This window comes from Grammomys surdaster, unplaced genomic scaffold, assembly GCF_004785775.1.
Source record: "Grammomys surdaster isolate TR1022 unplaced genomic scaffold, NIH_TR_1.0 345, whole genome shotgun sequence".
Lineage (NCBI taxonomy): Eukaryota > Metazoa > Chordata > Mammalia > Rodentia > Muridae > Grammomys > Grammomys surdaster.
The window spans coordinates 1,631,206-1,656,617 of NW_021604764.1; the positions used below are offsets into that span (position 1 = coordinate 1,631,206).

Genomic DNA, 25,412 nt, shown 5'->3' on the forward strand with positions numbered 1-25,412 from the left:
CAGCATACAAATCCTAGTATCATAAGCCTCTTCCACTTTGGGTGTGTTTCCCACTTTGCTCTTGGGGTGTGAGACATGGCTTGACTGTGTAGCCCAGACTGGCCTGCAATTGCCAATTCTCCTCTCTGTCTCTGGGATTCTAGGTGTGTAGTTCCAGAATGCTTACTCTCTTCTTTAAACATACTTCACAGATGAACAGTTGAATAAACTGTACCGTGTCCATATATTTCACTTTAAATTTAAAGTGGGAAAATTAGCTAACCAAAGGAAATAGTTATTCAAAATTTTACTATATTTCTTTCATAAGTAGATCTAACAGGCAGAATACAAATTAGGGGTAGATTAACAAATACAAATCCATTTAAATCTGTCAATAAAGGCAAAATACACAGCTGGTAGAACATGAGATTGGTTTTTTGAAAAGAAGAGCAATCTTATGTTTGAACAAAAATTAGAATCTCAGTACTATCATGAGAATCTGGAAACTATAAAGTTCTTAGATACATATTTGACAGAAAATTGAAGCTATTATTACCATCTGTCTTGGAAAGGATTTTTTTTTCATGTAAAATATACAGTAAAAGCCTTACTCAAAATAAATTTACATTAGTGTCTTTCTTTAAAATAAACATTTAAGAAAAAAAGTCAAATCAGAAAAGGTAAAGGAAGTATATTTTTTGAAGGTTCAGATGTTTTTATTTAAAGGTTTTCAAAGACAGTAGATGAAAAAGCTAACAACGTGATCAACTCTACACTTAAATGTCTCTAAGGTGTTTAAGAAGTCCTGGAATAGAAAATCACAGAGTTGTCGTGGCCCAGTAGATAATTACACTGGCAGGTGTAAGCTCTAGTAAGAAAAATAAAAGCCAACTCTCGATCACATAAATATTCCTATGAACATTTGTCTGCACAAAAGCTCATTCTTCATAACTTGACTTTTAACAATTTAATGGCTATTTGCCATATGATGTTTAAGCGATTTTTTTTCTTAATGTACAAAAGTTATGTTTCCCAAATCTGATCTGGACAATTTCAGATGTACTTCCCAGCAGATTTCCCCCTCCTCTTCTGACTGAGCTATCAACTTTTTGTCTTAATTAATGCAAAACATATCACATAGTGAGAAAGCTGGGCTGATAAATTTATTAGGAACATGGATGGTGATTCTGTCAGTCTGGACTTCTACAAAGCAAAATGGTTTATGGAAGGTAGAACCAATAAAAGCACATCCTTCTCCTCCCCCCTCTTCTTCTTCTCCTCTTCCTCCCCCTCTTCCTCCTCTTCTTCCTCAAAAAAGAACAAACCCCAACACATGGTGTCATTACTCTGTGAGTTTCATATAGTATCTATACTTCTCAGAGCAGCAAGAACTTTTGAAACTGTGAAATGTCACTGACATCTATCACCAAATACAGGCATAAAATTTAAGATCTGAAAAACACTGAAAAGAAATAACTGCCTAGCCCTGATCCCCAAGCTGGGAGGACTTGGTTGCTGATAACAGAGCAACTGGCAGCCTGTCCCAGTACAAAGGAGTCTCTTCCTCTGAGGGAGATGACAGTTATACACAGCTTACCAGATAAGTACACCGTTGTGGAAGACAACCTAATTTACTGCTGTGTTTCAAACTTACGCACTTGCCTTAATAAAAGCATCAATAGCAGTGAATTATCTCATATGTGCCAGTATGGAAGTAACTGTAGTTAAGAGTCAGGAATTTCATAGTTTCAGAGTTGGTTTTTTTTACATGTGAACACCTGTGGTGATGGTGTAGTGTACCACTGTTTCCTTCATGCTGGCTTTTTTAAATTTTTAAATTTTTAAAAGTGTTCATACAGCGATGAAAATGTTAAAATCTAATGCAAAGAAGCCAGAGGACGCGACGTCCTAACCACAAGCCAGTCTGTGGTGTTAGGATGAGCTGGGCACTGGCTGCTGACCCATTTGGTGAAGACTACCTTTACAAGTGAAGTTCTCTTTAAAAGTGCCAAGTCACCTCTAAAAGTGAAGACAGCCACAAGCCCCATGTTGGGGCACATGCCTGTCACCCCAGCACATGGTGGCAGAGGCATCTGAAATTCAGATCCATCTTAGGCTGCTGACTAAATAATTTTCCAAACCTCAAAAGACAAAAGACAAGACAGGGTGAAAATATGTGTGGTAAATACATACAAATGTGTAGCGTGAGTGTTGTCATGCCCCGAACTCTGACACACGTGATGTGTACATAGAAATGATTTATTTTCTAACAATGTGAATTATCAAACCAATAGACTGGCGGATTGCCACAACAGCAGTTGGAATGGTATTTATTCTATAAAACATGAAAGCATTTCATTAGAATAATGTCTACAGGTAGACCATGGAAGTGCTTACTTGGAAAGGTGCCTATATATAAAATGTGGACTTGCTTGATGAGGGTGGTATTCACAGACAAAACATGGAAGTGCTTCAGACCCACATGGCTCCATTACTCATAAGGGACACACAAAACCAGTGTTGCTTTGACTCTTTTGTTTCAGATAAAATGAAGAATAAGAGGGTTTTATTTTATTATTATTTTTTTTACTCCAAACTAATTTACTGTTTTAAAAAATGAAGGCTGTCATACCAACTCCAGGATTTAGAATTATAAGGGAAATAAATTTTCAAACAAGGAAATATCCACGGAGAATACATGAGAGAAAATGGGTTTTTAGATATGAGAAAAAAGCTGTAGCCATCTATTAGCAAAATTAACTTCATGCAATTTAGAGGAAAAGTCTGTAGTCATATAGAATTATGTTTGGTAAAGTTTAGTTTAAAAACTTCAAATTAGCATGTAATAGACATTACCGATAAATTTTGCAAATTGCAAATTACAAAATCAGTGGAACCTTTAAGTATAGGAAGCATGAAAAACACGTCACCTAAAGTCAGAAGAAAAACTTGGAATGCCATTTAAATAGTATGACCTGTATAAAGAATAAAAGAGTAAGTTTGCAAAACATCTCCTTTTTCTGAATACCCATATCCATATTTGGTGAGTCAGGCTTCTGTGAGTGAAACGCAACACCTCAGATAACAGGCTGAAAGGCAGGCTGATTTAATGCATGGCTTCAGTCTGTGACAGTTGGCCATGCTTTGGACCTCTAGTAACGCAGTAGAGTGGTGTGTGTGACAGAGAAGCTGCTCCCTCTTGACAGCCAAGAGGCAGAAGAGACAGACAAGGGGCCAGGTTCCTTGTTCCCTTGAAGGGCCCACCCTAACTTCAACATTTAGTCTCTGACTCCTAAGGTTCTACCATATCTCAGTGGCAAGTTGAGGATCAAGTCTGTGTAATACATGAGCCTTTAAGGGGACATGTAGCTAAATCATAGCAGTATCTGTCTCTATCTTAGGGACACAATTAAAATTTTTTTAAATTTTAGAATTGCTAAGATAATTTGTAAAGGAAGAGATCTGACTCAAGATCCATAAGGTACTAATAGGTTTTCTCATTATTCATATGCATAACTTAAGAGTAAAATGGGAAAAATACTTTATTTACAGTAGCAGCAAAATACTAATTATATTTATTACATAAAATACAGAATTTATCTATGTTTTTATTATAGAAAGTCATCAGATATTTTGTTGGGTACGGTGACTCATTTCTGTAGTCTCAACACATGTAAGACGAAGAGAGGAAAACTGTTCTGAGTTTAAGGCCAGTCTGTAACTGCCCACGGGTTCCAGAGCAAATATCTGTGTCTATAGATAGAGTGACACTGTCTCAAATGCAGAACAAAGTGGAAAAGGTAAGAGTTAAGTAAGATGGGTTTATCATGTTCCTGGATAGGAAGGCTTGAGATACACTCTTTCCATACATTTCTTTTCTTTTATACATTCCTTTAAATTCAATGTGATACAGATAGAACTGTCAATAAAGTTACATTATAAGAGAGTGTTGTGTAAAATAATAATGTATTTTATATAGAAACATCCAGGCCTGAGGAAAGTGTAAAAATATGAAGAGTTTAATTTGCCAAATATCTCGATCTAATGTAAAGCTTCAATACTTAGAAAAAATTATATTTATAGTGGTTAGTCAGTGGAAAATAACTGAAAACACAGGAAGAAATATTAATAGGAGAGAACATTTATTATGAGATAGACGCTGTCATAACTCAACATCTGTCTAAAATATAAAGTTTAGCACCTTTATTGTAGCATGTATAAGAAAGTCTAATAAAATTAAAATTGAATGCTAAAAAGTAATGATATTATATTTGAAGAAAATCTACAAAAATATGTATCACCTAGGTTGGTGGGAAAACCCAATCAAAAACAGGAAACCAAAAGTTTGAAAAGTTAAAATACCATTTTGATTACATAGAGTCTTTACCTGATAAAGGCAATTATGTCAGAAAAAAAACCAATAAGTGAAAAATCATCTCCATTATTGATAACAAAGCTAATATCTGTAATATTCTAAGAATCTTTGTAAATCATCATAATAAAGAGGAAAAATTCAGTAGAAAAACTGGCCTTTTACAGGAAAGGAAATCTACTAACCCAGAGTTCTTAGAGATAGGCTCAAATCTCACGTGCAACACAAGGAATGTTGTAGCAGCAAGTGCCTCTTTCCTGAGGGGAAGCAAGACTGGACCCCAGGTCAGGGGGCAGCATCTTCTGTAATGTGAGGGCATCACTGTTTTTTCCTGACTGCTTTGTCTACTTAATGCTTTTGCCTGTCCCTGGGAGTGTATAGAGGAGGAAAGACCAGTGATCAGGGTCACTACTGGGTTCCTTTTGAAATTTTATATTAATTATATGTATTACATGTTTGGGAAGAGGGACAATTGTGTGGTGCAGCACACACGTGGAGATTGGAAGACATCTAGCTAGGAGTGTGTTCTTTCCTACTACTCTGTGAGTCCTGGGAATTGAACTTAGGATGTTAGGCTTGGGAGTGAGCACCTTTACCTGTTGAGCAGTCTTGGTGGCCCACTCCTGGGCTTCCTGCTTTTGTGGTTTCCAGACTTCCTTTGAACAGAGAATAGATGAGGTGCTGGGAGCATCCTCTGGTTAAGATGATTGCTCTCTTCCATCCATGTTTGGCCCTTCAGTAAGTCTAAACTAGGATTTAAGATGACTCAAGCTAATGTTACTTTTCCTAAAACAAGCTCTACTATAGACAAAAAGACCAAAAAGAAAGAAAGAAAAAGAAAGAAAGAGAAGGAGAAAGAGAGAAAATGTAAATAACTTTCTAGTTAGAGCAGTAAGAGGACCTATGGAAAGAAGAAAGGGAATGTTAAGAAGGGTAGAGTCTAGGCATGGGAAAATAGATTTTAAAGCCAATGAATAATTTCCAGGATTATTTAAGTACAGGATACTTGTGGGGCTCAGTGGCAGCCTTGGAATTTAATGAACACTTTTAACCTTCATAGTTTAACAGGCCATTATAATAAGGAGACCCCCTGCAAGGGCAGTGAGCAGGAATTCAGGAGGGATGCTAATTCCCCAGAGATCTTTGGCGGGAGGGGAAGGAGGTGGCATTCATCAATGTGGCCCAGTCTACAGAACCATCTCAAGCAGAACACAAGGAGAGGCGCCAGATCCATTTGCTATGAACACATCGTGTGACAGAACAAATTCACTCCAGAAGAACTTCATGAATATCATAAGTGTGAACCATGAAACCAGTGGTTTACCATAATACCCACAAAAGAATTCTTTTAGGAGAGATGAGAACCACATTACATGACCAATATGCAAGTCCCTCCTTTCACCCACTGCTTCACAAGCACAAGAGAACTTGGAGCAAAATTCCCACAGTGTGCTGAGAGTCAGAAGACCCTCCTGATCAGGTTCAGGCTTTTTATACAGGAAGAATGATTTGAATGAAGTAAATATGAAAAGTTGCATATATGCAAAGACCGTGATGTAATGGGATAGAGTCGTCTTTGGTCATCACTCACACATTAGAAGATGCTCCTGTTCTCACCTTGGAGACGTTCCAATGCCTGCAATCCAGGTGGACATGCCTTCAGCTGAGCTTCATACCAGAAAACTCACGTAGGGTAGACACCACAGAATCCTGAATCCACAACAAAACAAACACCAGCTTGTTGCTGACAGCATCTCGGAAACAAATGTAGGAGAAAGACAGGATTTTCTACATGGATTTAGAACAAAGTAGTCATAAAGGCAGTTGCTGGTGACAAGAGATGATCACTGAGGCCAACCCCCTCTAAAGCACTTGGTGAAGAGAACAGTAATTGCTGAAAATGATTTTAAATTCATTCTTTTGAATGTATGAATGAGCTTTCCTTTAATGATCTGTAGCTGTTGATTAACTAGTATCTATTTTTTTATGCTGCTGATAAATCATGATTACAAAGACTTTGAGGCTCCTAGAAAAATAACCTTGAAATGTTAACAAAATCTTTTTATTTTATTGGTGATGAACTATATTTGCTCATGGAAAGGACAAATGAAAATGTGAATTAACACATGATTTGTATGTGAATTTGAAATATAACTTTCAATGTTGCTTACAAGGCCAATAAAGTGGAAATAAAAGTGATGGATTGCTAACAGCGAAAGTGATTTAATATACTATGATAAATCATCATGAAATAGTATGTAGTCGCTAGAAATGATTTAAGTCTATAAAAGTTTATCCACAAAGTATCATTAATTTTAAACATGTGTGATGCAGGGAGAAATGAAGTCTTATTTGTTTAAAGGGAAGAAAGGCCAATAAACATGAGTCTGTGCTTGTCTATATATGTATGTATATACATACAGGTATGCAGACGGACACATTATTACTGATGAGTGCAGATGCCCGTAGAAGCAGAGAGGACTGTACTCACTTGTACATCCAATCTTTATTTTTCTTTTGTTCTTGTTGTGGTAGATATCAAATTCAGACATAAGGCACAGAAGGAAAGTGCTCATGTGAGCCAATTCCAGGCTTCATGCAATCTTCTAAAAAAGAGAAGACAGTAAAATGAAAAGATGAAATTCCAAATAACTAAGGGTCATGTTTATTTAAAACTATAAAGGTAGTTGAATGTATGTTTTTTTTCACTTTTTCACGACTAAAGTAGTGAATAGGGTAATTGGGGACTCTGAGATTTATTAGTTATTCAGGACCAAATTATTGCCTTTTCTGTGACCACACTAAATTACCAACAGAAGCAGAAAATGTCTGGAACTCTTGACCCATTTGGGGACTCTTGTTCTATGGAGGCAAACCTATAATTTGTCCTGTGTGCACATGAAGAACAAAACTATGAGGAGCAAGCAGCCTCGTCAGCCAGCTAGGCCCGTTAGACCAGGACACGGGCAGCTGCTCACTGTCTTCTCTCTCTCCTAGACGAGGATGGGCTTGGCATAAGCATTATTGGCATGGGCGTTGGTGCTGATGCTGGACTGGAGAAGCTGGGGATATTTGTCAAGACAGTGACTGAAGGAGGTGCTGCCCAGCGGGATGGCAGGTAAGCGGATGCTGATGACTGTGAGCTGGAGCCCAGGAACTGGCTGCACATTTCTGTCAGAATGTATGACCTTTCTTCTTTTGACTAAAAAAACTTTTTATTAGTGTTTCTCAGATGTGGGAGTATGTGAGAACACTTGAATTACTTTCTTATTGGTAGCAAAATATCAATGCAGTAAATGTGCATCTGTCTGTCTGCCTTTGTTTCTATCCATTCATGTACTTAGTCAGTGTGAAGTGGGCCATGACACACCATGATTGAAGAACATGTCTTAGGAAGGTCGGCATATGACTTTACTTCAGAAATATTAAAATGAACAATAATAATAATGGTGCTTTTGAAATGACAGAGGTGGAGCCACAACTTAAGAAGTCAGTTCTACTGTGAGGGGAGTTCTAGGCACTAGTGTTCCTCCACATCTTCTTCTGTATAAAAACAAATGCTAGAACAGTGCTTGGAATCATGAAAAGAGAACTCTCCATGACAGAGGCTGCCAGTCTCCACGGGTAGTTGTAGCTATGGGTTAATGTTTCAGCTTTCATCAGCTCAGTGTTCAAACACCTTTAATGTAAAGATTTAGCTTCCCACCAGGCTTCTGATGGAAGACTGGAAGCAAAGGATTGACAATAGAAATCAATAGTGACCCAAGATTCTGACAGCGGAATCCAGAGAACATCCTCAAACGTTTCTATGTTTCATTACGAATCACCTCACCTTCTTCTCAAGAAGTCTGTGAACCATGGGTCTCTGTTGAGACTCATTCTGTCTTCCATTACCCCAATACCTGTTGATATACATGAGGTTCCTAAGGGGCAGGGATCACACTTAATTTACTTATTTCAAGGTTTCAAGAAAGGTCCCGAGTTAATAATGGAAACTATTGGTGCCAATACAGTGATACTAAAAGCTGTCCTCTGATTTCCATGTGTGTGCACATGAGTACACACATTTAAAAAACCACAATATAGATTAAATAAATAAAAAAAATTAAACTGAGTGTAGTGGCACATACCTTTAATCTTAGCACTTGATAAGCAGAGCCAAGCAGATCTCTGAGTTTGAAAAATAAATAAAATAAAATAAAATAAATTTTAAAATAGGAACTATTACTACCATTATGTAGCTCTTTGAAGAGGCCCCCTTTCTTCAAGTGAATTAAACGTGTAAAATCTACCTTACCTGTAAAAGTCATTTCGGGGAGATAGGAAATAATTCTTACAGTTAGTATCAAGCAAACTGAAATGATTTTGTGTAACCTTTTAGGTGAATCAGGTGCAAATGAAGACACAAAGAAACTGGCCTCATTCAGCACTCTTGGATCTGCTGTCAAATAAAGGCTGTCATATATGTTTTCATTTATTTTAAAATTTTTTAAATTTTTAAAATTTCAATTTATTTAAAAATTAAATTAGGTTTCTCTTAACCTATTTTCTTTATTGCTGTCCTACATTGTTTCATTAATAGATCGTATCTGGGGAGTTGGGATATTGTTTTGGATGTGCATCTTCACATACGCGGAAGTATGCTGAGCATCGTTACTGTTGCCGTGGCTGGAGTCCCTGCCTTTCATTTTGGTTGCTTGTTGACAGACCTTGTGAAGTAGAGTGTCCCCAGCCCCTTCACAGAAGTATTATGCTGACAAATAACTTTCTGAACACATTAGCCAACCCTACATAGCCCATCTTGTAATTTCATGAGCCGGACACACTGGCTGGTTCTGAGTCAGCCCTGAGGCCTCCCAGCAGCTTGAGAAGAAGGCTAGAGAACACGTGTGCTGCTGTCAGTGTTGCTGCCACATGGAGTGCATGGTAGCTTGGACTCCTCATAGCCTCCCCAGGATCTTTTCTGGAGCAAGATGCACACTTCTCCCTAATGTCCTGACTTCTCCTTGACAGACTTCTTTTAGCTGTTTATCACCTGGATTCCTGCTGATAAATTCTCTCTAGATGACCAGTTTTCTTTTCCCCTCTAAAGTATTTTCTACAACCTTTTTTTCTTCTTCTTTGATGTGTGTGTGTGTGTGTGTGTGTGTGTGTATTTTACACAGGCACATGAAAGGAATTAGGGCATGCCATACTCGTTCTCTGCTTATAAGTTAATCATATTGTTAGACATGGTAAGCTTTCTGTGGAAGTCTGGCTATGTGTATTACTTCTCTTGCATTTGAGAGAATTTCCTTTTGGCCTTGGGTCATAGGCTGTAGAATCTCCAGGCTAGACCCTTCAGCTTCTCCTACCCATGTTCTTGCTTAATAAGGAGTCATTCTTGTCATGCTTCATCTAAGGAAAGCATTTCAGGCTGGTTCCCTGTACACTATAAAAATGTCATCATCATTCTTACAATATCAATGATATTCAGTGCTGGCTTAGTGTAATAAGGAACATGTCTGGGGTGAATGGTAAAGAACGCTAAGACTTTGCAGCCCCACCCTTCTTCCCAGTGTTGCTGGGCACTAATGTGCCTTCTCTGGGAGCTCTTTAGTCAGGACAACTTTGTTTCTTACCACAGGGTTGCTCCTTGTGTAGGTCGATTCCTGAATCAGGGCAGAACTGCTCTGCCTTTGTTCTGACAGTAGAATATGAATGTACTTACCTCCCCTGCTTTAAAAGCTGACAGATTTCATCTTTTCACTTAAAGGAAGCCCAGGATTTATCTTTGGCACATTTAAATTGTCTTCTGACTCTGAGGTACAAGTCTGCCTTGTGCTTCTTGGGCAGGGTTAACTATATAGCAAGTGTTACTTGAACAGAGGCACTGTGGTTCTGTGGGTGACTGGGTGACTAGCAGGCAGGTCGCATTCACAACGTGCATATATCTGGCCAAAGGATGCTCTCGTCCTGGCAGGACAGACAGAGAGCAGATTTCATCATGTTACTTAGAATGGCATGCAGTATAAGTTTGGGACTGTTTAGTTTTGTAATTCTCCATGAAATACTTTCAGACAGCCGATAACAAGTGTCATTGAAAGCAGGGAGAGTAAGATCCCAGATAAAGGGATATATCTCTACAGCCTTGAGTGTTTATTTTATTCATCAAGAGGATATTTGTTGAATGCTTACATTGTAAAAGCAGTGATCTGTACTTGCTGTATTTTAACTTATTTGCTCCTGCTAATAATGTTGATTTAATATGTGTTTTATTGCTTCTACTGCATATAAAAGGAAGCTAAAGTTTCTTATGTGTATGCACAAGGAAGTGGCAGAGGCCGACCGTAAACCCATGGTGTCTAGCTCCACAGTCAGCTTTAACATTATAGTCTAGCCTGCAGTCCATTTTAAAAGGATGTGTGTGTGTGTGTGTGTGTGTGTGTGTGTGTGTGTGACACATGTGTATGTAACATAGATGACTTTGGCATATTTTTGATTTCAAGATGGGAATCATATCAACATTTTCATATACAAATTGTCAAGAGCATCTCTGATCCTTTTGAAACTAATCCCTAGGAGTGGAGTTACTATGTCTGTGTGTGTTGCATGTTAGATGCTTTAAGAACATGTTGCTAGAGTGCTCTTTAGAAGCATCATTCACTTTATGCTCGTCTGAGCAGAAACTCCCAAAGAGCTCCTGCCATACCTGATTCAGACTGAACTTTGTCATATAGTAAATCTTTAATAATGTGACTACCATGGCATAATTGCTATTCAATATTTAACTTTTCTTGAGCACTTGTCCTTAACAATTTTTTAATTATTTTACTTCATGTGCATGTATGTATGCCTGTGCACTGCATGCATGCAGCTACTTACAGAAGCCAGAAAGCATTGTTTTCTGGAAAGGGATGTGGGTGCTGGGAACTGAGCTGAGGTCATCTCCAAAAGTGGGAGCTCTCGCCGCTGAAGCATGTCTTCAGCACTTTTTTTCAGGCCTATTAAAATGTTCCTGATCACCTGTATTTCTTCTATTTCTAGAAAATAAAGCATTTGCTGTGCTTTTTGTTGTTGATCACTTTCATTTGAAAGTGTATTATTCACCAGTGTTTCAGTGAGAATCTACAGAAATAAGTGGCGCATACCAACCGTGTCCACTATTTAACAGAAACCTCTTCCCTCCTTCTCCATTTTAGCAACAAAATGATTAAACACAAGTAACAAAATCAATGTGGGACTCTAACCTTCAAACATGTTGAAGTCTGTATTTACACCCTACTTGTAACATTGTATCAAAATCGTTGTTCAAAAATTGTGGCCTCCTGTGTTGTTTTCTTCTTAGTCTTACTTTAATCTTAATGCCTATCTAGGCAAGACTCTCAAATTCATGTTTAAAACATGAAATACATGGAACTTCTTTGATAAAGATTTCTATCTCAAGTTCAGCATAAAAGACACAGAATTTTGTTTTCCTCTTTTCTCTGTTTCCTTTAATGGGACCTGGAGCCATTATTTTATGTATTGATGCTATTCTACATTATTTTCATGTAAAACTAACCATTCATCCCTTATCTTCATTTATTTTTCCCATACATTATCATTATATTGTGTATTTCTTTCTCTGGAGTGCCACAAGGCTTGGGTTTTTGAGTTCATGGTCTAGGCCCTATCCATAGACCTGGTTTTAGATGTACACATTGGTATCTGTTAGTCTCCTTTAAGCTGACTGTCCCAAGTTTTTTGTCTTAAAAAAAAAGAAATATTGTGTTTTGTGACCTTGGGAACAGCAGTGCCTGTTTGTTTCTTCTCCTCAGTCAGGAAGGTTGTATTCCTATCTGTGGTAGCTTTCTTCCTTGACCTTCCTGCCTGTCTCGTTCTGATTACACAGTCTACAGTGCATTGACGTATACATTCTGTAAGATACAGTGAGAAGGCTCTGACTTACTTTGGTTGTTTGCTTCCTAATCCTTGAAGGCAGTACACACCTTAGTTAGACTAGCCTTCCAGATCTAAGTAAGGAGGAATTCTTATAGTCATTTGTGGTCAAAGTATCAAGGTCCTCTACAAAATAAGAAATAAGAAAGTTGGGCTGAAGTCATTGAACAGAAGCATGTGAATGAACATTTGCAGAAATAGAACAGTATCAAATGCTCTGCAGAGGTAGGTGCCAACTGTGCACTTTTTACAGCAGGCACAGCATTATTGATAGGCAATTATTGAATGCATTTTAGGTTTAGAATAATTTAAATCTTTCTAAAGGTAGGCTCCTTTCTCACCTCCACCTGGAGTGAAGAACATGGTTCTAGATTTTTTTCATGTCATGCTGGGGATAGTCTGTTTAATTGACGTGTTCCTCTCTCACACAGCGTACCGGTTACTTATGCTTTTGCTGGTTTGTAGATTGGAGGATGCTTGCCACCAAAGCTTTGAGACTTGAAGTTGAGCTCACCTGTCTCTGCCTTCACCCCTTCCTCTGTTTTTTGTTTATTATTTATTTAAGATACAGGTCCTGCCACATTATCCTCCAAATTCTTTTCTCAAGTGAACTCTTCTGCCTCAGTCTCTAGAGTAGCCATTGTTTCTGGATTGTGGCACCAGTCCCAAATTCAGTTAACCTTCACTGTTACCATTCTGTCTTGTGTCATTATGACACAGACATGAATTTGGGAACAGAGAGGTCTCTTATGAGACTTCTTGTGTGTACTGGAGCATCCCTGACCATCCCTAGATGTATTCTCAGAAGAATGGGGGTTTGGTCTCTTCTCAGAGTCTGAAAGCAAATTTGGTCATACTTTCTAAGACTACATCAAAAGCAAGCAGAGGTGGTTTGTCCTCTGTAATGGTATGTCCAGGAGCTTTTAAGCTAGATTTTTTTTTTTAAAAAATAAAGCTTCTCAAACTAAAATAATTTCATCATTGGCAGAATACGAGTTTATTATACAAAAGTTATTTAGTGTTAGTCACAGTATGTCAGTAATAAATAAATGAAATTTGAAATTAATAGCAATAATAGTTATGTTGTCTTCCAAAAATTAAGTCCATCTGACAAAATTTAGGTTCTGTGTAAAGCTATAAAATTCTGGTAAAGATCAAATAAAGGTAAATAAATGAAGTTATATTCATTTTCACAGGTAGGAAAAAGTAATGCCAGGCTGTGAATTTTCCTTAGTTTTATCTGTGTATCCAATGAAATTTTAGCGGATAATCTCTGAGTTATTTTATGGCTGTGTTGGTTCCTTCCCATTGTGTTAAAAGCACCCAGACCAGAAGCAACTCAAGGAAGCAAAGGTTTATCTGAATCACAGTTCCAGGGGAACAGAGTCCATCTTAGGGAAGAAAGGCATGGAGGAAGTGGACTGAGCCTTCATCATCCTCACTCAGGAAGTGAGGCCTGGATGCGAAACCTCAAAGCCCACCCCCTGTGGCAGACTTCCTCCAGCAGGGTTTTCCAAGCAGTGCCACCAGCTGGGGATCTATGGTCCCAGCACAAGAGCCTGTGAGGGATAGTTTACACCCACACCATAACAGTGGATACTAAAGAATGGACTGGGGTGTTTTATATGGAAAGAAACAAGGGCCAAAATTGTACACTCAGTCATGGAGGATAAGAAAAAAGTTGGAAGCGGCCATGATCTGACTTCAAGATGTTCTTCTAAAGCTTCAGGGATCAAGAAAATGTGGTATTGATGATAGATGTTAGGTAGATAGATAGATAAATAGATAGATAGATAGATAGATAGATAGATAACAGAGTAATAGATAGATCTACAAGACAGAATAGAGGAGCCAGCACTAGACCCAAGGTTAGCATTTTCAATTGTTTCGGTATAAAATCCGACTGGCTGATATCTTTGTAAGATTTTTGTTTTTAGGAAGATATTTCATCATCACATAATGAAAGACACTGATGTTCAATCACACGACTTAAAAGAACAGATAGCTTCTGTTTGCAACCTCAGCCACACGTGAAGTCCTCAGAGGAACTGTATGCTTGAAAGGCATACAGAGGCATTTCTGTAAACTCTGAACATCTTGTAATGAAATTCAAGTGAAAACATTTAAACTCATAAATTCAGAAGAGAATTAAAATTGGGAGAAGTGAGTCAGGTTCTTCAGCTGTCCCATGAAGGCCGTGGTTTTCAGTGACCCCAGCAGAGCTCTCCATGGAAGGCACTCAGAGCCTGCTCCCACTCACTGCTGCTTTGGTGAGCATTCATGGCCCCCATGTACTGCTGCCACCACCACCACCACCACCATCATCATCATCATCCTAGGGCCAGAACCAAAATGGCAAAACCAGAGTCCAGGTCAGGAGGGTACAAAGTTCAGAAGGAGAAAAATAAAAAAGAAGGAAAACTAACCTGCTAGCAAACCTGAATGGTGGCAAAGAGTATTTCTGCTATTATTGAGAGTCACCGTGCTGTCTGAGCTGGCACTGTGGAGCTGGGCTTCAGCACTGAGCCATCTCTCTGCAGCGCCACAGTTTGACAGGCTTCATGGTCACTTCCGTGGATCCTTCAGAATGTGATGTCCAAATACAGGTGAACACTAAGGAATTTAAAAGATGACTTTCATAAATATAAAATAACGATGTCAAAGATTTGATTCAGCTCCCAATTATTTCAGAAAGTAGTGCGATAGTAAATGTGATTGCAAGTGTTGGGGAACGAGGTATCTCAGTAGCGGGTGATGTGGAGCTTGCCTGAGCTTCCCTGTATGTATGCCTTGGCCCTTCCTCAGCACACCTGCCTCCTCTGCCTTTTCTAAGGAATGAGTAGGTAGTGATGTCAGAGTGGTGAAGCTTGGGTAGCTATGAACCTTCACGATTCACACCATAGAAAAGATCTAAAGGCCCCAAGGATTTGTCAACTTCCATACATTTACTTCCATACATGTCTCCTGTGATTGGAAGCATATTATCCAATAGATTGTTTCCAGCTGTGTTTATAATAGTTAAATTTGAAAGGGATGCATGTCCAGCTACAAAAGGTAGACAAATGTATTTTGATGCCCTCATAAAAGATACTATGATATAGTTGTCAAAACGAATTAGCTAGAATTATAACTGTAGTTGCCAGAGACAAAACTCAATATTTAATATTGAGTGAATATAGCAAGTAGTAAGATGAGTAGTACACTTTAAAAATTAGAAACACTCATTTATATTATGTGTATCCATTGGCATCCATCGCTAAACACCAAAAAATAGCGTGTGGCCATGCCTGTTGAAGAAATAAAGGCCATAAGATTGTAGGACCACACCCAAGAGGCTTCTCCTTTTCTGTAAAGAATTATGTTGGAAAAAGCCTGATTCAAATATTATACAGTGCTCAGGGTTGATAAACTGGTAATTGGGTGAGTATGTTATCAATTTCATACCAGTTTACTTTATGCCCACAGTATTTTATTATGAGAACTAAAAAGTGGCATATATAAAACATATGTGTACATTTAGAAGTATTTAGACATTAATCAATATTAATATAATATCAATCTCAGAGGCACTCATACAGAAACATACATCGAAGTATGTATATGAACATACACATGCACACAGGTGAGCATTGCATATTTGAAACACTGAAGCAGTCGGTTCCTGATATTTTCCTGAGGGAGGACAACCGTGGCAGCGACTAGGTGTTAGGCACAAAGGGTATTTCAGCTGTGTCTGTTCCATTTAATTAGGTACAAACAGTGCTAGAGATCTGCCGTGCATTACAATTATTCCTTCTTCTTAAGAATATGTGGGATAAACTGAAACTTTTCAGTATTAATTTTCTAGCTTTCAGTGGAGTTTTTATGTTTTGTAATGTCCATATGTGTACATACATTTATATGTTCACGTGGGTATTGCACATGTATCTGTATATGCCTGTGGACGCTAAGTGATCCACTTCAAGTGTTGTTCCTCGGGTGCTGTCTGGCTTTTCTTGAGATAGGGTATCTTTTTGGCCTTCAATGGTTTCTAGGTGTTAAGTTCAGGTCCCTGTACTTAGAAGGTAATCCCTGTACTAACTGCAATCTTCATAGTACTGTTTTGAAGATTAATATCTTGAGGACTGTTTGACTGTGGTCTGGAGTATGTTGTGCATAAGTCTGGAATCAGTGAGAATGTCTTCAAAGCAAGCTGTGGGGTGTTACTTCCTTGGAAAAGGCAGTCCATTAGCAGAGCCAGTCACTGTAGATGCTGGTTTCTCTTTCTCCAGGATCCAAGTCAATGACCAGATTGTGGAAGTGGATGGAATCAGCCTGGTGGGGGTCACACAGAACTTTGCTGCAACTGTTCTGCGGAATACCAAGGGCAGCGTCAGGTAAATCTGAGGCTTTCTAACGAGCAACCTCGTCGTGTTGTGCTTGTGCAGATGGTAATTTCCCTATAAATATTTATAATTACAGTGGAAGTTTTGTCTGAATACTAAAACAGTGTGAACACCTCTGTTGCTAAGCTGTATGGTGTACTTTACTGTTACCACAGCAGGAATTGCCACCGAGATGGAATTCCTAGTCACCACCTCAGTAAATATTAATTTCCTTCTCAATTTCTTTTAACAAAACCACCTTTGGAACAATTGGAATTGAAATGGTTGTTCACGCACCAGCAGCATGAGTTATTAGACAAGCAGGCTGAATGATTTCAGGCAGTGTGTTGTAAAACTCTGTGTATTGTTTTTAATAGTCAGCTAGGATCTCTCTTTGAAGAATTGTACTTTTCGTCTTTAATAGGACAGAGGCTGCAGACCTTGAAATTTCTATTTTGTGCTCTGGTTGGGACAATTATGCCTTCTAAATAAGAAAGCCATTTTGAGCCAACCCTGGTTAAACTTTGAAATCAGTTTCAATTATTAGTTTACTTTTTCGATTATTTGATTTAGTTTACTTTTTTGAAAGCATTGTAAATGTCTCACACTTTGCCAAAATTTCTTGATGAACACCTTCAGGCGATGTTATTTAGTGAGTGCCACTGTGAAAACAGCATAGAGCTCTCCTCTTCCAAATGAAAGTGCTAATTATTCCGAGCACACTGCTGAAGTGACGTCACTGGAAGGAAGGCAGCAGTATCCTCCCGCGGTGTATTTGATGTGGTCCAAACATGAGCTCCAGCATGGACTTTGTCATTGGGAAAGCAGCCGTTGGTGCTGAAGGGATGCTTTGAGGAACACAACCTAAACAAATACATAGGCAGGGTCTGCTTCCTACCATACTCACAGTCATCAGAAAGGCAGATAAAATGATGGGGGTGGGGGTGGGGTTGAAAGCTCCTGTGATGTCCTCAGGAGGATGGTCTGTGGGGTCTTCAGCCAATGGAGGGATTCCCTGTGGTGTCCATACAGCACTTCCCCACTTGGTACAAGACTTGCTTGGGAGCTTCTCATTAAACATCAAGACAAACTGGTCAGTGTGTTAGGTAACTTTTTAAAAATGGATTTTGCTTTTTAACATTGAAATACAATATAGGAAAATGTTATAATTAGTACTGGGTTACATTCAAGTTTCACTTCTATAAAATAGTGTTTATACTTCAAGTTAAACAATCTGGGTTTGGCTTTGAAAAGCCAACATATTTGTATGCCTGAATCCTGAAGGATACATCTATATGAAGGTTTTAGAGATATATTTATTTGCCAATATGTAGAGAGCTTTGTTAACCTAGCTCCCAACAGGGAAAAGAGCAGTGTGCGTTAGTACGCTGTGGTCAGAGGCAGAAGGCATGGGTGTGTCACGAAGCACTAATATCCACCAGCTTTGCTGAGAGGGGTGGCTATCAGTTACCAATACGTGCTCAGTAGCTTTCAGTTAATATTTTAAGAGCTGATCATTTCAGAGAAAGGCCATTCAGGGTACCAAGTGGGGAAAAATGAGGTACAGTTTGCAAAACTCTCTAAATCTCTGATCTGTGACCACTAACGCGATGCTCGGGTTTCAGTTCTATGCCTCTACTTATGTTTTACCGACACATAACATTCAGGTTCTTACACAAAGTAAGAATTGTTTCCATAAGAAGCAACGGCTGTAAACGGGCTCAACTTTCCCGTTTTTACACTTTAAGCTTAGTTGTACATTAAGGTTTAAAAATTTAATATGATTTATTTCTCATTTTTGAGTAGCCATCATTTGAATTAGAACTTATTTCTGAAAGCCAGGCATTTATAAACCATCGGTTTCCATTCACCCTCTCATGTTGTTCACATAGAGTGTCGAGGATATTTGCAACTCCAACCTACCTAATTGTAAATGCAATGTTAATGTTGTTTGTTTTTTTGACAGCTCAATAGAAATTCTATAAAGGAATCAAAGGAACGCTCTGTAATATAGATATCCAAGTGCCAGAGAGTAAAATAGGCACATTTCTTGGCTTCATGATAGATGAAAATAAAAAGAATAACTGATTTATTAACCTGTTTATTATATTTTTTCCTGAAGCACTAGGGAAGTGATACATGTTGGAACATGATAATGACATTTTCAAAACACTAAAAGAGACCATGCTGAAGATCCTATCCCAGCTGTGATACTCTGACTAATAATGGTCCCCATAGGCTCATATGCTTGAGTGCTTGGAAATTAGGGAATGGCACTCCTTGAGAGGGATTAGGAAGTCTGGCCTTGTCAGAGGAAGTATGTCACTGGGAATGGGCTTTGGGGGTTTCAAAAGCCCAAGCCAGTCCTAGTGTCTTTCTCTTCCTACGGAAGATACCTACTAACATGGATGTAGAACTCTTAGCTCCTTCCTGAGCATCATGTGCTGTCATGCTTCTCACCATGATGACAATGGACTGAACCTCTGAAAGTGTAAGCCAGCCCCAACTGAATACTTCCTTTATAAGCGTTGCCTTGATCATGGCATCTCTTCACAGCGGTAGAACAGTGACTAAGACAAAAGCTGTTGCTGAATAATGAAAATCCTCAAATTTTAGTTCATTTTATTCATATTTGAATCAACTACTCAATTCTTTACCATTAAATATCAGCATACCTTACCATTCCAGCGTTTTTTGAAGTAAAAAATTCAAGAAGTGTTAAAGAACATTTTCCTTCCCCGTAAACTTCCAGTCTAGAGCAGACCAGTTTGTTAACACATGTGCTGTCCTCACTTCAGCAAGAAGTGATGTAAAGGAGGTAATGAGATGTGCGGACAAGACTGAAGGTGGCTCACTCAGTTGGTTTGGAATTTTTAAAACTCAGTTGGAAGTGATCGTGAAAGGCAGATTACAGCACAGGGGCAGTGTTTGCCCACCAGCATGAGGCCTGTGCACAGTCCCCATCACTGCACAGGATGAACGAACTGCTCATGTGATTTCTATTTTGTATATCACTAGTAAAAGGAGACAAAGATTTCCTGAGTATATGTTTGAAAATAAATCTTATCATAAATATGTTGCAAAAAAATACCACATACCAAGATTAACCCTAGCCAAAGCCCTGTAAATTGTAATGATCTTCTTTTTTTGTTTTGTTTTGTTTTTCGAGAAAGGGTTTCTCTGTGTAGTCCTGGCTGTCCTGGAACTCACTCTGTAGACCAGGCTGGCCTCGAACTCAGAAATCTGCCTGCCTCTGCCTCCCAAGTACTGGGACTAAAGGCGTGTGCCACCACTGCCCGACCTTGTAATGATCTTCTGTATGCTTCGAACAGCCAGCCAGAGCAGAAGCTGAGGAGAGTCACACTACATTTTATTCTTTCACTATCAAATATATTTTATACCCTTATCCATCACCCAAAACAAAAACAAAAAAGATCCATGACAGAGTTAGAACTAGAAAAAAACATTTAGTTTTCTTTCAGTTTTAATAACTCCTTCCATGACCTGCATTCAACCCTTCCCTAATATCTAACTTCTTTAAGTCAGTTAGTTTCTGATTTTCCTGTGCTGAGCTCAAAATCTGTTTTTAGAACTGTGATTCATAGGACAGTAGGCACAGTAGACATGTAAATACATTCAATCCTGCGGAATCTCCACTCAAAGTAGCAGTCAGTTGGTATCAGACACACTCAGGGCACCAAATGCTGGAACTCATTATATGGATTTTATAATAGTTACCTACTGTGTTCATTTAAAAAATATAGAAATAAAGCTTAGAAACACTGACATATTCCAAGTCATAGAACCACTGTGGATTCTATACTTTTGCGGAATTATATTATCAAAGCCATTTTTTTTTCTTTTCTAGATGCTTTTGACGCTTAAAATGTGCTGGTCCAAAATATCTATTTCCTTAATCCATAACTGAAATAAGCATGCTAAATTTGACAACTCATGTTGAATTCTCATTTAGTAGGTAGATTGTATACATGATCTAATTTTACATATTTATGAACTCAGTTAACATATAGAGAGATAATCTGAGTGTTACTTTTTTTTATAAGTAGATCTCATGTTTTTAGGTATCTCAGTTCTCTTTTGTGTGTAATATAGTTTAGTCTTGATCACTCCTTCAGACACATGAGATTAGATACTAATTTTCACATAAAGAAGATGAGGCAGAGGAATTACATTGTTTCCACTTCTGCATGGTTTTACTCTGGATCATACTTAGAAGCATCCTGTTCTGTTAAAACAAATCTCTACTATTTGTGCTTCATGGTCCTTCAGGCTTTAAAGATGTATGTAACCACAGTCCTTTAACGTGGCTCAGAAAAGCTGCCCAAACCAACAGGCATGTGTTCACTTTTAACACATTTAAAAGTGAAGCCATTTTATGAGATCAATTTTCTGTCTTAGACGATTCCAAATCATTTCCATTTCATTAGACCTTAAGGTGATTCTTCATCTAAACCATCAATAGACAAGCAGTGCATTATGTTAAATTACGCGAATGAATTCAGAAAGCTGTGCTGATAAGCAACAGTGCCTTTAGGATTTACAGTGCTACTTTCTTGTAAAGTGTTGGGTGGTTTTTATTTCCTATGAAATTTTTATAGTGCATGACTCATTCATATCAGCTTTATCATAAATAATTCAGGTTAGAAGTAGTGGTGATTTTTTTTTTAAAGATAGAGATATATTAGTGTTTTGAATTGTACTTTGTGATTACCTAAGTCATTACTGTAATATATTACGTTTAGGCTTTTGTTGTTTTTACAATTATTCATGTAATATATCTCACAAGATTTTATCAAGACCTGCACTCACTTTTAGAATTAGCAGCAACAGATTCAGATATTTGACCAAAAGACAAGGTCTGAATCTCGTTTTCTCTGTAAAGTACATTGAGGGAATTTCCTAAGAAAATATTTTTTCATTTTCAGTAAACACTCTTACTCCTCAAGACCTGACCATGGAATTTTCAAAGGGAGGTAAAGAATTCTAGGCTTAAATGATCAATACAAATGAAGTAAAATTCCACAAGGCCCCACCCCAGTAAGGAGCTTTAGGCAGCCACTAGTTGCTGAGGAAGGGAGAATCAATTTTCTCTAAGGAACAAGTCCCCTAATTGGTCATGGAGTCAATAGGCGTTGAAGAAGAGAAGGAGTTGCAGAAATGATGTAAATACAGTGTACTCATACCAAATACTTTTAAAAACATTAAAACTCAATGGGTTAAATGAAATGAATCTGAATTCTATTTTCACTTTGAGCTTGCATATTCATTAGTATGTCTTTTTTAATTACTCTGTCCCTCTGTCACCTTCTAGTAGATGAGTGATCGTCCCTAAACCATAACTATGTTATCCATTTAAAAATACATTTTAGAAAAATCTGTGCATGGTGGCACACACCTCGAATCTCATCACTTAGGGGGTAGAGATGGGATGCTCTCTGTGAGTTTGAGGCCAGCCTAGTCTATACAGTGAGTTGCAAGCCAGTCATAGCTGCACAGTTGAGACCCTGTCTCAAAAACAAGTAAACAACCAACAACAATACACAAAAGGGGCTGGATAGATGCTAAGTGGTTAAGAACCGTTGATGCCCCTTAAAAGGACTGACATTTAGTTCCAAGCACTCACCTGATCACTTACAACCATGCAATTTACAGTAACTCCAGTTCCATGGGGTCTGATACCCTGACCTTTGTAGGCAACAAGAACATACATGGTGCCAGCCACCTATGTATTTGCACATACATAGCATTCAAACGCATAAAATAGATAAATCTGTTTAAAAACACACATAAAATGCCAATCTAGGTGTGTCTAAAACTGCTATTCTAGGATGTTTAAATTTCTTTATATGTGTCTGAGACATATATGAGACCCAATTTCTGACAAATGTATATTTACCAAAACATAATAAATTGACACATCAATATTATTTTAAAACATTAATGATTATCTTATCATAGAGATTATCTCTTAGTTAAATCATCCTGTGTACCTTTTGGGAATCCAGAGTTCACATCTTATAATAGAAAAGGAAAAATAGAAAAGATACTGTCAAACTTTCTTAACATGTGTAGACAAACAGAAAAAGGGAAAGAAGTCTGTGGTGGTTTGAGAAGGTTGGGCCCCCATAGACTCATTTGTTTCAATTTGCTTGGTCCATGGGAAGGGGGACTATTAGGAGGTGTGGCTTGGTTGGAATAGGTGTGCTTTTGATGGAGGAAGTGTGTCACTGTGTACATAGGCTTTAAGAACTCCTGGTGCCAGCTCTGCCCAGTACAGAAGGCAGTCCCCTCCTGGCTGGCTTCTGATCAACATATAGAACTCTCAGCTCCTCCAGCACCATGTCTGCCTGGATGCTGCCATGCCTTCCACCATGATGATAATGGACTGAACCTCAGAAACTGTAAGCCAGCCCCAATTAAATATTTTCCTTTATAAGAGTTGCCTTGGTCATGGTATCGCTTCACGGCAATAAAACTCTAATGAAGACAAAGTCAAATATGTTCATGGAGGATACAGTCTTACTTAGAAAAATCCTTACACATCTACAGAAAACTCATAGAAATAGTGATTTAGCTAGATTGCAGAAGACAAGACCAGTATTTATGATTCAATTATATTTCAACATTCTACAATTTTTTAAAAAAATATAAACTACTTGGAGATAAAACAAAAATTGGTTAAGACCTTGGATCTGAGAAAGTAACAATTAAGTAATGACAGACATGTTCTGTGTTCACAGATCAGATGAGCTCATATTGTCCAGATGCGTTGTTAAAGTAACTCCAGAACAAATCCCAGTGGACTGTGGTTTTTCTGGGAAAACTGGGAGGCGGATTAGAAAGTTTACATGCAAATGCAGAGGAAAAACAGCAGAGGTCCAGCGCTTGTCACTTACTTTCAATATTTACTATATAACAGCCATGGAAAGGTTGTATTGGTAGAGTTAGAAACACATCATGGAACAGACTGCAGAGTCCAGAGATCACCCCACAAATGTAGAATGAACTAATTTGCAACAGTATAGTCAAGTAATTCAGTATTTGTAAAGAACAGTCTTTTTAACAAATGGTGTTGAAATCACTTGCTGTTTGGAAAGAAGAAAACCAGCCTTATGACATATTATGCCGGAAAATTAAATTTCACTTTAAGAAACAATTTAAAATTTAAGAAAAATATAGGAAAAATTTAATCATATTTAGTTTTAAGAAATAATTTGAAATTTAAGAAGAATAGGAAACATTTAATCATAAAGTGGCAAAAAAGTCTTAAGAATTAGAGTTGACCGAAAGACATAATTTATTTTTATGTCATTCAGCAGTTTATTCATTGAAAGCTACTCAGTACACCATGAGCAGTTGCGTGTTTATTATTGTGTTGACAAATAGTCACTGGGAAGCCTTGACAACTTCATCACATTGCAAGTCTGAATTCATTTCTTTCCCATGGTATGGTAGACGGTCATCTGTTGAAACAGACACCGACGGCTGTTTGAAAACACCATAGACATAATTTGAAAAGCTGAGATGGGAAAACAAACTGGGAGATGATACTAGATTTAACACATAAGTATACATGTAAGCCTTTTATGCGTACACATACTTGTAGACAATAACATGTACCAGGACATATTGAGTCGTGTCACCTTAATCATAGAAATAAAGATCTCACATTTATAAATGGACAACATGTTTGAAAAAAAAATCCTGAAAGAGATACAAGTGGTAAGCCTGTTGTGAGAGCCATGGCCTCAGCAGACACCCAGCAGAATGGCTGAGCCTGCAGAAGGTGGCTGCACTGGGTGTGGTGAGGATGTGCCGCAGGTGCAGTGCCTGTGCACTGTGAGCTGACTAGGAAATGGTACCCAGTTCTTCACAAGACAAAGTGGCAACGGTTTGAAAAGTTGCACGTCCATTTACCTTCTGACTCAACTCCATTATTAGTAACTCGTTAAAGGAGGACGAAAGCAAGTCTATAAAAGCTCACATACAAATAATTGTAATAACTTGATGCATGTTATCCAAAGTCCATATTAATTTTAGAATTATTAATAGAAGGATATGTCTGCTAAGTGTGTATTGTGCACAGTAAAACCTTCACTATACACTGCAGTTCCATTTAATTGAAACTTTAGAAGATTAATGTGGAACCAGAGTGGCAAAGTTTTCTGGAAAGCAGTATGAGGAAATGTTTCGGGTTGGTTGCTGGCCCCTGTATTTTCATTGATAGAGTGATCACAGGCCTATGTGTTGTCATTTTTATTGGATCAACCATTTCAAATAGTTGTATCTTCCTCTATGAATTATATCTAACAGAGAAAACATGTAGGCTCCTACTTACACCTGACTGCCAGCAGTAAATGAAGTAATGAACTACTGAGCTTATGACTAAGCTAAGTCTTCTTTGAAACCATGGGAAAGCATTTGGAAGAGACAACTAATTAAGACCAGAAGTTTTGATCTTCAGTGTCCTTATGCAGAAAATGCTCACCTGTGTTATTTAAGGTTGACTCAAACTACATCCTATAATTAGGGACGCTTATCAATTAAGTGTAGAAAAGACTAAGTGTGACACTTCAAGTAATGATACTCATATTTAAATACCATATATGTTAGACATTAGTTGCATTTTTAGAGAAATAGAATCATACATTAATATGAAAGTAATGTTAAATAAACCACATTCTACTGACAAGGGCTGATCATAGACAACATGGCTTACAGAAAGTTAATGTTTTTCCAGTTTCTTTTTCTTAACT

General features: G+C 38.0%; 1 protein-coding gene across 1 annotated transcript in view; it reads left to right on the forward strand.

Moving 5' to 3' along the window:
* The window catches only part of Ppp1r9a (protein phosphatase 1 regulatory subunit 9A), a 257,278-nt gene that overhangs the window by 148,770 nt on the left and 83,096 nt on the right, over positions 1-25,412 (forward strand). Inside the window, exons 4-5 of the mRNA XM_028779161.1 lie at positions 7,349-7,469; positions 16,543-16,647. Coding sequence (XP_028634994.1) covers positions 7,349-7,469; positions 16,543-16,647 — 226 coding nt within the window. The remainder of the gene's footprint in view (positions 1-7,348; positions 7,470-16,542; positions 16,648-25,412) is intronic.